This window comes from Ptychodera flava, unplaced genomic scaffold (assembly GCF_041260155.1).
Source record: "Ptychodera flava strain L36383 unplaced genomic scaffold, AS_Pfla_20210202 Scaffold_29__1_contigs__length_4469600_pilon, whole genome shotgun sequence".
Lineage (NCBI taxonomy): Eukaryota > Metazoa > Hemichordata > Enteropneusta > Ptychoderidae > Ptychodera > Ptychodera flava.
The window spans coordinates 112021-125032 of record NW_027248351.1 but is presented as its reverse complement, the minus strand read 5'-3'; the positions used below and the strand labels follow the sequence as shown (position 1 = coordinate 125032).

Genomic DNA, 13012 nt, shown 5'->3' with positions numbered 1-13012 from the left:
GGCAAAAAATGCTGCAAAAATAAAACATTGTAGATTTCATCAGTATTTCAATATATCACACTGAGATTATCCCTAGGAGCCGGTATACAACATATCAAAGCTATCAGACAAGTACTTTTTAAGGAACACATTTTTTGACCAAATGACGAAAATTGTCCCATAAAATAAGATTTCATCATAATTTCAATATGAATATCACTTATTGATTCTCCCTATAAACCTATACACCAAATATCAAAGGTATCAGACACGCGGTCTTGGTGAAATTTTTGTTTCAAATTTACAAAAATTGCCACAATTTGAACAAATCAGAAATACGTTATCCCTATATACGGACCTATATGTCAATTAAATATCAAAGCTGTTTGATCAGCAGTTTGAAGATTAAATTTTCAAACTTTTTTTTACCAAAAATGACAAAAATTGCCTCAAGAGTACAAATTTGCATATTTCATCACAATTTGAACAAATCTGAATATTAAAATCTCATCCCTAAGGATGTGTATGCTATACATTAAAGCTGTAGGAGAAGCTATTTAAGACAAACATGACCAACAAAATAGTAAACTTATAGCCTCAAAATATACACATTTGCATATTTCATCACATAATTTTGATAAAATCTGATTTAGGTCATTTCTGGGGATCTGTAATTGAAATATTCAAGGAATTACGCCATTTGGAAGAAGAGGCTTTGAATGTAAAAAAGTTGATGGATGCCAGACAACACCCTACATCCAACTACTAGATTAAGCTCTGTGTCGCTGACAATCAAGCTAAAAAGTTACATACCATAGACTTGAGTGGCTGAGGTCTGGATTTCTTGAGGGAAAGGGTTTTGCCCTTGGTGATATGGTGATGTCAAGTGTACTTGAGGAGGTGATCTGTACATTTGGGGCTGCAGATAAAATACACAGACAACAAACAAACAGAGCAGATAAACAGACATTGCTTTAGAACAATAAACACAACATAAATGAAAAATGACTGCTCTAGAGATAGCAAATGTGTCTGCTGGTGATAATTGTTGACACCAATTTTTTTTTTCAAGAATGTTCTGTCATGGTTAGATATTGAACGCACAAAGTAAAACACCATTAAAATATCCTGGATTGTTTTTATCAAAACAAATCAGGAACACAGAGGTGCACTGGAAGTTGGTTGCTCACAATGAGAACACTGATGAATGTGGTAAGTATCTGAATATCTTTGCAGCCAATCAAAGGGCATCAATATCAAATTTCCTGTAGAGGAACAATATTGCAATTCTTCTGTTGGTCTAGGACTCGATATTTTCATAGTGTGAGGGCTGTTATCAGTGCAGCAACATGTGACGAAATGTGCGTGCTACAAATAATGCAATAGCCAGAACTGAGTGCTATTAATATTATTAGTCTTATCCAATACACAACAACTGCTCAGTACCAACCTTTTGTGTAGACTGTATATCAGGCTGATATTGTATATGCTGTGGTCTCATCTGACCCATTATGGTCCCCTGGGCACGTGGCTGAGCAGGTGGATATGGCATCTGCTGAGCTTGGGAGTACACAACAGGTGAAGTGGGTGGACCTGTAGCTGCAGACGCTTGCATCATGTGACCAGTAGACATCTCATGGTGATGTTGTGGTGGTCGCTGAGGCATTAAAGAGGAAGCTGCAAGAATCACCAAGCTCAGGAGTTTTGTAATTCATACAAAATGATTTCAAACTACTAACAAGCGACTCAGCAGGTGATGCAGCTGAGTTTGAAAGTGGGCGCTGCAAGAACTAAGCTAAGGAGTTTTGTAATTCATTCCAAATGATTCCCAACTACAAACAAACGACCAAGCAGCTCAGATATAGTTCTGCTGTGTTATGTAGAGAATAACTCTTTGTGACATGTGTTGATGAAGATGGAAATCTTCATGCGGCAACCACTCCATTAAAATAAAAAACGTGAGTTTTCCATTGAAAACAAACCAGAGATGCGGCATAATCTCTGTTTGTTGTTCCATTACTGTACACATAGATGACCAGAACAGGGCATTGATGTTTACCCTCAAGATCAGATAAAAAGTTGTGCTCATACTGAGCACCACTTCAAGTATTTATGTACTGGACTATTTTTCATTACAAATTTTGTCAAGGCAACCTAGTGGCCAAAAGAGCTTCACTGTGTTATGTACAGAGTAACTATTTGTGACACATATGTTAAGGAAGGTGGGAATCTTTGATAGCTAATTCCAGGATGGCCTGACCAAATATGACAAAATAGCAGCAAAAATTAAGAATTGTAGATTTCATCATAATTTGAACAAACACATTAAAATCATCCCTTAGAACATGTCTACCAAGTATCAAAACTGTCAGACAAGTAGTTTTGAGAAACAGATTTTGGACCAAATATGGTAAAAACTGCTATAAAATTACAAAATTGCAGATTTCATCATAATTTCAATATATCATATTTTGATCCTCCCTATAAACCTGTATATCAAGTACCAAAATTATCAGTCAAGCCGTCTTGGTGGGAAAAAAATGATCAAAAATTGCCTTAAAATAAAAATTTGCATATGTCATCACAATTTCAACAAATCTGAATAAAATCTCATCCCTAAGGACATGCATACAAAATATAAATCCTGTTGGAAAAGCCATTTAGTAGAAGATATTTTCCCCAACAAAATAGAAAAAATTAGCCTCAAAAACATACCTTTGCATATTTCATCACAATTTGAATAAGCCAAACATTAAAGAATATAGACTGGCCATTTTGAAAAAAGAAGTTTTATGTAAAAAGTTAAAGGATGCCAGACGACACCATACATCCACATTAGATAAGCTGTTGCTGACAGCTAAAAACTTTCGTACCGTAGACTTGAGTGGTTGAGTCTGGATTTCTTGAGGGATAGGGATTTGCCCTTGGAGATGAGGTGATGTCAAATATTCTTGTAACGGTGATGGTAAATGTCCTTGTGGAGGTGATCTGTACATTTGGGGCTGCAGATGCACAGGCAACAAACAAAAAGATTATAATCAGACATTGTTTAAGAACAATTATGATTACAAAATGAATGAAAAATGACAGCTTCAGAGACAGCAAATTTGTCTGCTGGTGATAGGATACCGATTTTTAAAGAAATAGAATGTTCTGCAATAGCTTGATATTGAACACGAAGTAAATACCATTAAAATATCATGGTACACTGGAAGTTGGCTTCTCATAATGAGAACATTGAAGAAAGTAGTAACTGAGTGTCTTTGCAGCCAATCAAAGGGAATCAATGTCAAATTTCCTGTATCAATATCGAAATTCTTTCGTTGGTCTAACTCAACATTTTCATACTATCAGGATGTTATCAGTGCAGCAAAATGTGGCAGAATACATTTCTTGCAAATCATTCAATAGCCAGGACTTATTGAGTACTGGACTTTTACACTCAGAAGGATCTTGGCTAATTTGTCTCTCACGGAATAGCTTTTATCAAGGGACAAATAATTTGATTTGTAAATAGTGCAGATACTCAGTGAAGGTTGTACATAGGATGTTGAAAGTCCAATCCAGCACACAACAAATGCTACTGACCTTTTGTGTATTCTGTATTTTGGACTGATTCTGCACATGCTGTGGTATCATCTGATCCGTTATGGTACTCTGGGAATGTGGCTGATCAGTTTGGTATAGCATCTGCTGAGCTTGGGAGTACACAACAGGTGAAGTGGGTGGACCTGTAGCTGCAGACGCTTGCATCATGTGACCTGCAGACATCTCACGGTGATGTTGTGGTGGTTGCTGAGGCATTAAAGTGGGAGCTGCAAGAATCAAGCCGAGGAGTGTTTGTAATTCACACCAAATGATTCCCAACTACAAGCATGCAACCCAGCGGCTGAAGCAGCTCAGCTATGTAATGTAGAGCAAGAATAACTATTTATCACATTAAAACAAAACCTGAGTTTTTCTATTGAAAACAAGTCATCGTTGATGACACAGTCCCCACTTGTTAATGGGTACTTTGATTACATGTCCTCAGAGAGGATAGAGTCCTCTTCATTAATTAGGTCTGTGATAAAAATACTTTGATACAGATAGCGCTCAATGGCCAAGAATGACCTACATACAAGAAAGACCTACATATGTATGACATAGGTTAATGTCCTTGTACCAACTTTGAATAAAATCGTTTGAGATATGCCTGAGTTGATGGCTCTGTACATGAAAAAATCGTAACAAACTGGCCACACGGCAGCCATATTGGATCGTATCACATAACAAATTGACATGCATATGTATGACAGTAGTCAATCTCCTTGTACCAACTTTGAATAAATTCGCTTGATACATGTCTGAGTATTATGGCTCTGTACATGAAAACATCGTAATAAAATGGCTGCCTAGCGGCCATATTGGATCGTATCACAAACCAAATAGACGTACATATGTATGACATAGGTCAATGTCCTTATACCAACTTGGAATAAAATCGGTTGAGATATGCCTGAGTTTTGGCTCTATACATGAAAAAATTGTAATAAAATGGCCGCCTGGCGGCCATATTGGATCGTATCACAAAACAAATCGACATGCATATCTATGACATTGGTCAATGTCCTTGTACCAACTTTGAATAAAATTGGTTGAAACATGTCTGAGTTATGGCTCTGTACATGAAAAAATTGTAATAAAATGGCCGCCTGGCGGCCATATTGGATCGTATCACAAAACAAATTGACATGTATATCTATGACATTGGTCAATGTCCTTGTACCAACTTTGAATAAAATTGGTTGAAACATGTCTGAGTTATGGCTCTGTACATGAAAAAATCGTAATAAAATGGCCGCCAGGCGGCCATATTGGATCGTATCACAAAACAATTAGACTTGCATATCTATGACATTGGTCAATGTCCTTGTACCAACTTTGAATAAAATCGGTTGAAACATGTCTGAGTTATGGCTCTGTACATGAAAAAATCGTAATAAAATGGCCGCCAGGCGGCCATATTGGATCGTATCACAAAACAAATAGACTTGCATATCTATGACATTGGTCAATGTCCTTGTATCAACTTTGAATAAAATTGGTTGAAACATGTCTGAGTTATGGCTCTGTACATGAAAAAATTGTAATAAAATGGCCGCCTGGCGGCCATATTGGATCGTATCACAAAACAAATCGACATGCATATCTATGACACTGGTCAATGTCCTTGTACCAAATTTGAATAAAATCGGTTGAAACATGTCTGAGTTATGGCTCTGTACATGAAAATATCGTAATAAATGGCCGCCTGGCGGCCATATTGGATCATATCACAAAACAAATCGACGTGCATCTGTATGACATATGAAGTAATCCTTGTACCAAGTTTGAATGAAATCGCTCCAGGCATCTCTGAGATATCTGCGTGAACGGACGGACGCACGGACGCACGCACGCACGCACGGACGCACGCACGGACATGACCAAACCTATATGTCCCCCCGGACGGTGTCCGTGGGGACTAATAAACCAGGGATTGCAATGTAATCTGTCTTTGTTTGTTTTTGTACACATAGATGGCCAATACAGGGTATTGATGAATAGAATAAAGGTCATGCAGATACAATGTGATCATTCTGTCAGCGTCATGTCAAGTATTTGTGTGCCAGATTATTTTTGCATTATAAATCATGCACAAGCGACTTAGTAGACAATAGAGGTCCACTGTGTAATGTACAGAATAACTTTTGCAACACATTTGTTGATAAAGAAGGTCAAAATCTTTATAACAAATATACCGTCAGGGACAGTGTGCTCATATTGGTTTGAATTGGTCCATCAAGAAATATTTAAACCAGAAAAACAAGAAGGACAAAAGTGAATAAGGTCTGAAACTTTAGGTACTGGAGGCGAACTTTAGGAACAGGCTTTGCAGAGGAATGTTCCAACACAGTCCTTCATGGTTTCAGTAGGTCTGCCAATATGTATCAGTTCATGAACAATGACAGGAAATGACAGTGGAGTAGCCTGTTTCAGTCACTGCCACCACTCCGACACATAATAGGTACACTGCATACAAATATGTTAGAGATTACAGAATCTCCTACTCAGATGTGTTGTCTGTGTCAGTTAATGCCACCACTCCCACACATTTGCAGGATTGTCCCTTTTTCTTACCTCATTTGCATATTTTTGACACTGACATGTGCATTTGAACAATGTCACATCTCAACCCTGGGTCCATACATACACATATACATAATATTAAGCTATCACATAGGAAGTTTTTGGGAGACTTAATTTTTGACCAAAGTTGCAAAAATTACCCAAAATTTCATCATAATTTCAGTATATCACATTGAGATAACCCCTAGACACCTTGTATACCAAATATCAGGGGTGCCTAAGAAATTGTAGTTTTGACACTAAAAGAGGTGCCATGACTATGCACGCAGTAGTTTTGACCCAGGGTCTAGGTAGTCGCTTCGGGAAAAGTGATGTCGTGTCGGTGTATCCAGAAGCCGTGACGAAAAACCAAACGTTTTGACTAAAATTCCGCCGTTGGTGGCGCTATTATTATTATAAACACTAATCAGAATTAAAATTTTATGTACATTTACATTTGAATATCAGGTGTTCCTAAATGCCAGTTACTTACTTTCTCCTTGAGAAATACTATCAACTCCTTCTGTGATCATTGAGTCAGATTTCTGATTAGACGTGTCTTCATCCTGAAATTGTTAATGTCAAAGTATAACAAAATTTAATGTGTTTGTTGATTCATTGGTTTTATGATATCATATGCCTTTCTACAACACATGTAAATGTACAATAATGTAAAATTCTTTGCAGCTGCAATGAAGGTAACATTTTTGAATTGTGTTCACTTTTTTCTGCCATTGCCAAGGTCATATTGAATGCTAAGAAACTTACATAAATGTGTATCTCTTCAGCATCCTTTCCCTCAATGACATCATCAAAGACTTTGACTGGTTCAAGTCCACCACCATCACCTGAAAGACAAAAAATTACAAGCTATTCAGACACCCCACTGTTTGAATATATTACCACTATATAACTTTAACTTGGGAGGTACAACAGTATATTTATGATTAATTGAAAACAAACATGAAACATACCGGTACATAAAAGTAGGATTGTCAGTTATAATTGGAATACAAGCTGAGGAGATAGAAATAAAGTGAACTGTATCCAAAGTGTTCATGACTAGATGGCCAATGAAATCGAAACACATTGAATTAACTATGTGCTAATATTTGCATTAATCATTATGCTATAATTTGAAATATATCGTACCAGTGTGTTGATGGCACAAATGCAGTGATCTGATTGGTTGTCACATAGATAGAATGGTAGTACTTTCATCATATCACGGTTGGCACACATGCAAGCTTTGGCAATTGAGAGCAAATATCAGTTTTTTTATGTTAAAGCCAGCATTTCAATACTGTTATGATACAACTGCTGCAATAAATCACAACCAGTGATGGTGTACCATGAGATTTTGACCAATTCACAACATATATGCAAGGGCAATAACAAGTGCATATGTCATGGTCGTGATGCGGTGTATCCTTGCTGTATTTTCACTCGCTTCGCTCGTGAAAGCCGCAGGATACACCGCATCACTCATGAAAATAACTTCCGTACCACACAAACATCAAGGCAAAGTCATGGAGTCCTGTCATATTACTTTTTCTTATATAATCACAAAACAGGTTGCTTAATATGATGAAATTAATTCTGTATCACTTTTGCACGAAGGCTGTAAATCTAAACATAACATTATCAGTTACAATGAGGTCAAAGTTCAAAGAGATATATAAATACCCAAATAAAGCAGGATTGTTGTAAAAGCATTATTTTCACAATAATTTAATGTCACTGTTTTGATGTAGGAGACATTCCACTAGGATTTAAATTGTCTGCTTTGTCAGTAAAACAACAGAATATATTGTCACTAAGCCACTATATGTTTAAGCAATAAAGTACACACAGCAATGGTTTACCATCACATTTTGACCAGTTCAAACATATCCATGAGTGATAGCGAGTGCATGAAGTGGCTGGTCAAAACAAAGTTGTACCATTGCTGGGTATATGATTTATGTGACTGTGTACAGTATATTGAACTTCTGGCATAGAACATAAAAAAAAGGATTTTTGCTATCGCTGAGAGCTCACACGTCTGCCAACCATGGTATATTGGCAATATACCATGGTTGTTTTCACATCTCTACCATTCAGATCACTGTATTTGTGCCATCAATGTAATGGTATCATATAATAGTGGTGACATTTTGTAGCCAAAGTACCGGTAGTAAAATAAAATCCAAATGAATAATTATTGCTTTCACAGTAGGTCAATCTTTAGTGTTACCAGCAAAAGTCATATTAAGTATAGACCATTTTAAATTATCAAAGATTGAAATGATATTCCACTATGCTAGCATTTTCTTATTTGCAAAATTATTTATGATGTTGTTGATTGATCAGATGCAAAATGAAAGTAAAATTATTGGAAATTTACAGTTACACATTCCAGCATTGATGGTGATTGATTGTTATTTTCAAAAGTTTTGCCATGCCAATTAAATCTCACCAAGAGTGGATCAACTCTGACTGATCACAAGACACATATTGACTCACACTGAGTCAATCAGTTACTTCAGCAAGTGATCCATTCAAAGATATCTTAATTAATCTATGACATACAGCCAAATACACAGTACCTTTCTCTTCTGATTTCTTTAGTTTAGATTGTTCTACTTTATCCTCAAGTTCGTTGATCAGTTTCTTCTTCTCTTCAAGTTCAGACTGTAATGTCTTCTGCTTAATACTGGTGTCCGTACGTTGACTGACCAATGACTGCTCAGTGCTCTCTAACTTCTGTGTCAGTTCCTTACATCTCTCTTCCAAAGTAGCCTTCTCTTCCTTTGCCTCCTTCAGTTGAGATTCTATAGTTTCCTTTCCATCTCCAGTTTAGTTTGGATGTCTTCCAGGGCTGATATCAACAAAAAAAGGACATATCTTTAATTCCAATAATAATGTGTCACACTTCACAGTATATGCTCTAAGAGATGGCTAGTGTCTATATACACACTCATCTTTGTACTATGATTGCAGTTAGAAATGTCAATGAATGCAATAATGATTGACTTGAATAAATTCTTGCACAAATATTATGGCACAAAACCATGAACTATGACACAAGATTCTCATCATAATAGTGGGATAAAACAGACTGTTGTGCCACTAACAAAAAAGCCATTGGTAGATGATTATTTATACCATTGGGACTCCAAGTGTGGAATATTTTTGAGTTTGAATATCAAGTGTTCTCAGTGAGTGTTGTATTCATTGCTTCGCTTCGATAAAGTTTGTGTGAGATGTATGATAGCGTGAGTACTAGCGTGAGTGCTTCACAAACTCTACGGCGAGTGGAGAGGGCGCAGTCAGAATTGTAACATCCTTAGCTCGGTTATTGAACCAATCTTTTTAGGATTGGGGATTTAGCTGAGTGATTTTGTCTGCTGGCCTCTGCGCTAGGTGATTGGGTGCTGTGTGTTGTGGGTTCAAGCTCGGTTGAAACCATCGTATTCTCTATCCTTGGAATAGTTCTGCTGGTGGACAGAATTGTCCCCAAGGCTGTCTTCCGCCCAGTTTAAGCATTGTATTAATTGCTTCGCTTCGATAAAGTTTGTGTGACGTGTATGATAGCGTGTGTACTAGCGTGAGTGCTTCACGAACTCTACGGCAAGTGGAGAGGGCGCAGTCAGAATTGTAACATCCTTAGCTCAGTTACTGAACCAATCTTTTTGAGATTGGGGATTTAGCCGAGCGGTTTTGTCTGCTGGCCTCTGCGCTAGGTGATTTGGTGCCGTGTGTTGTGGGTTCGAGCCCGGTTGAAACCATCGTATTCTCAGTGAGAAATACAAACTGAGATGAATCTGTACTTACACTGTCTGTGTTCAGTTGCAGTTCTATCAGCACCTCCTTCTGTGACTGTTGTGTCAGATTTCTGACCAGTGTCTTCATCCTGAAATTGATCATGTCACTTTAATCAGCATTTGTGAAATGTTGGTGGTATTAACTTAATCACCCTACATGCCTTTCAATAACATAGTTAAATTTCACATTATGTTCCGATATTGCAAATTTCCTGCAGATGCAAGGAAAATGTCTCCCTTAGGTTTGCTTTTTTACTGTAATTGCCAAGGTTACAATGAATGTACCTTTTCTTTTTACTATTCAATGATTGTAAGCTTACATCAATGTGTATCTCTTCAGCATCCTTTCCTTCAATGACATCATACACTTTGACTGGTTTAGTCCACCACCATCTCCTGAAAGGACAAAAACATACTGGTAAGCTAGCTAACTTTAGTAAAATTACTGTTGTTGATGTTTTTATAAGTGTTCTTCAATAGAAACACTGACAATTGGTAAGAAATGTAGATAACATTAGCAAAGGTGATCTTTACACAATTTAACATTAAGGTGAGTGTGTTGAAATGTATTGCATTTTATCGAAATGCCATCATATTGTGTCTGACAGGAACAAAATATGTATGAGATATACGACATCCACTGAACTTAAATCGTCAGATGACCAACTCAAAAGATGCTCTCTTTAATACATATAAAATATTTGACATGTTAGGTCTACCGGTGCGAATAAATTGCACAAAATACATGTTGTCACTCAAATAAGTCAGAAATCAAATGTTATAAGAAAAGGGGAAATAGATGCACAAAACTTGGCATATAGATCCGAGGCTTGAATTCAAATCATGGATTCAGTAGGTTCCTGTCATCGGAAATAAAAATATTCAAGAAATACATGGTATACTTGATAATGTTATTAAACTAGCTGAGAATAATATCACATATTATTAATTATAATTTAAAAATTTCGGTTATAGTTGTAACCTTAAGAAACACTAGCTGTTCCAATAATTCAGACAGATTTACCAATTATGATTATCATTAACAAATATTGGACACTGCAATTTTACTGTTGAGAAAAATGATTTCAGTCATCAAGTCTGGTTTTGTCAGCTTGAGTTGTAATCCAGCTTTGTCAGCCTCCTCTCTCATCTTATCTGTTATCAATAGTGGTTCAAATGAGTCAGGAAAACTACCAGATAGACGTGTGTTCTAATCTGTACAGGTTATACACAGTGGGTAGGTCAAGTGGGATTGCCAAGGAACTTTTTTAACTTAAGGTGCATTGTGCAGCTCAGCTTTGGTACACTTACTATTTATGAAGAACAGTTCCAGTTCATCAAATCTGGCTTGGTCATATGTTGCTTTCAACTTGAGTTGTAATCCAACTTTGTCAGCCTCCTCTCTCATCTTATCAGTTATCAATAGTGGTTCAAATGAGTCAGGAAAACTACCAGATAGACATGTTTGTTTTAATCTGTATAGATTATACAATGTTGGTAGGTGCAGTGAGATTGCCAACGAGTGTCTTTTCTTACTGGTAACTCTAACTTTACCAAAACTGTTTCTACAATGTTGGTCAACTGCTTGGACAGAGGTTTCATTCACAATTGCCTCATGTTCAGTTTTGTCCATTTCTGCTTTGATCTTCTCCCATGCTGCTTTCAATTGCTCCTTTTTCTCCCTGACACTCCTTGTTTGGACCTGTCTGTCAAGATCTCTCATTTGTTGCTGGTAGGATGCTTCATCTAAACTAACATTCACTGTGAAAGGACTAGACGCTGGTGTATAGAAACCAGATATAAACACTTATTTTGTAAAAGAATTACCTTTCCATTTCAATTCAGACATTCAGTTGACATATAATATAAACACTTTATTACTTCTAATTATGTCATACAATTATGTTTACAAATCATTTTGAAGACATGCTAGCATCTTGACATGGTTTGCCAAAAACAACTTGTCCATGACCCCAATCCTAAAGACGTGTACAATGCATTATAATAAACCTAAACAAACCTCCTGGGTAACACTGGGGGGAATATACCCGGGTACACTCTTATATTTGTGTAATGATTTACTATTTCAATCATTACAATTATTCTGGTTGTTTTGTGCATTTGCTATTGATATAATCTAAACTTGTAAATAACCAGTAGGAAATTAAAACACCATTTTATGAGTCTAGTCAAATCTGGTGAAATAATACCTGTCTGCAGAAATTGTTACAGGGATTCTAAGGGTTACAGGCCTCTATAATGAACACAGTGTGCCCATAGGATGAATTGGTAACTTGTTGATGACATGATGAACCGCATAGTCAATTCTTAATTACAGTTATCCGAAACTATTTTCAACTTGACAACCTTAGGACTTAACAATGATCTATTTACATAATTTACATTTAGGAAATTACATTTTTAGAAAATTATGCACTAAAAATTCCGTCGACCACATAACAGTAATTTAAATGTAACAATTTGTGCCATTTGATGATGAAACTCATTTGATCTTTCGACTGATTTTCATCTGTCAGGGAAATAAAGTGTCACTCAAAAATCAATCCAAACATTTTGACTAACAAAACAAGGGAATAATTTACCCTTATTGCCACTGAGACAATTTGCCCTCTTGACATCTGGCAATGGTTACCTGCCCTTTGACACATAGTCCCATGTTTTGGATACAATATATGGTACTGTCTGTTAATGTTTGGTGACATCAGTAATGATTTTAAAAGAGAAGCGCTGGCGGCACATCTGTGATGGCTGGGCAGTCAGTTTTGCTCTGTAATTATTATGTTGGGTTTTGGTGGATCTGTTTAGGTCCCCATATTATATAACTTCTAAGGGTGGTTTAGGTCTGTTGGGATGATATGAATATTCAAGTTTGGACAATTTGGTCCCATTTTGGTCAGTTTGGCGTCATCCATCATTTGACATTCCATTTTCTGAGTTACATGATATGTGCATCACTGTCACTTCAAACCGGTGTGAGTTATCAAATATTTCAGATGTACAATGCTCTCCTTTTCATTTTGAGATGTGTATGTCAATGCATACTGGTATTTTGAAGC

General features: G+C 36.6%; 2 protein-coding genes across 2 annotated transcripts in view; both read right to left on the bottom strand.

The window, feature by feature from the left end:
- The window catches only part of LOC139127182 (uncharacterized), a 54385-nt gene extending 52682 nt beyond the window's left edge, over positions 1-1703 (bottom strand). The window contains exons 1-2 of the mRNA XM_070693107.1: positions 1430-1703; positions 793-898 (exon numbers count right to left, since the gene is read on the bottom strand). Of these exons, the coding sequence (XP_070549208.1) occupies positions 793-898; positions 1430-1645 (322 nt within the window). The 5' untranslated portion in view covers positions 1646-1703. The remainder of the gene's footprint in view (positions 1-792; positions 899-1429) is intronic.
- Positions 1-13012, bottom strand: part of LOC139127107 (myosin-6-like) — a 176268-nt gene that overhangs the window by 161540 nt on the left and 1716 nt on the right. Inside the window, exons 2-6 of the mRNA XM_070693028.1 lie at positions 11472-11714; positions 11004-11090; positions 10256-10331; positions 9946-10024; positions 8718-8928 (exon numbers count right to left, since the gene is read on the bottom strand). Of these exons, the coding sequence (XP_070549129.1) occupies positions 8718-8928; positions 9946-10024; positions 10256-10331; positions 11004-11090; positions 11472-11714 (696 nt within the window). The remainder of the gene's footprint in view (positions 1-8717; positions 8929-9945; positions 10025-10255; positions 10332-11003; positions 11091-11471; positions 11715-13012) is intronic.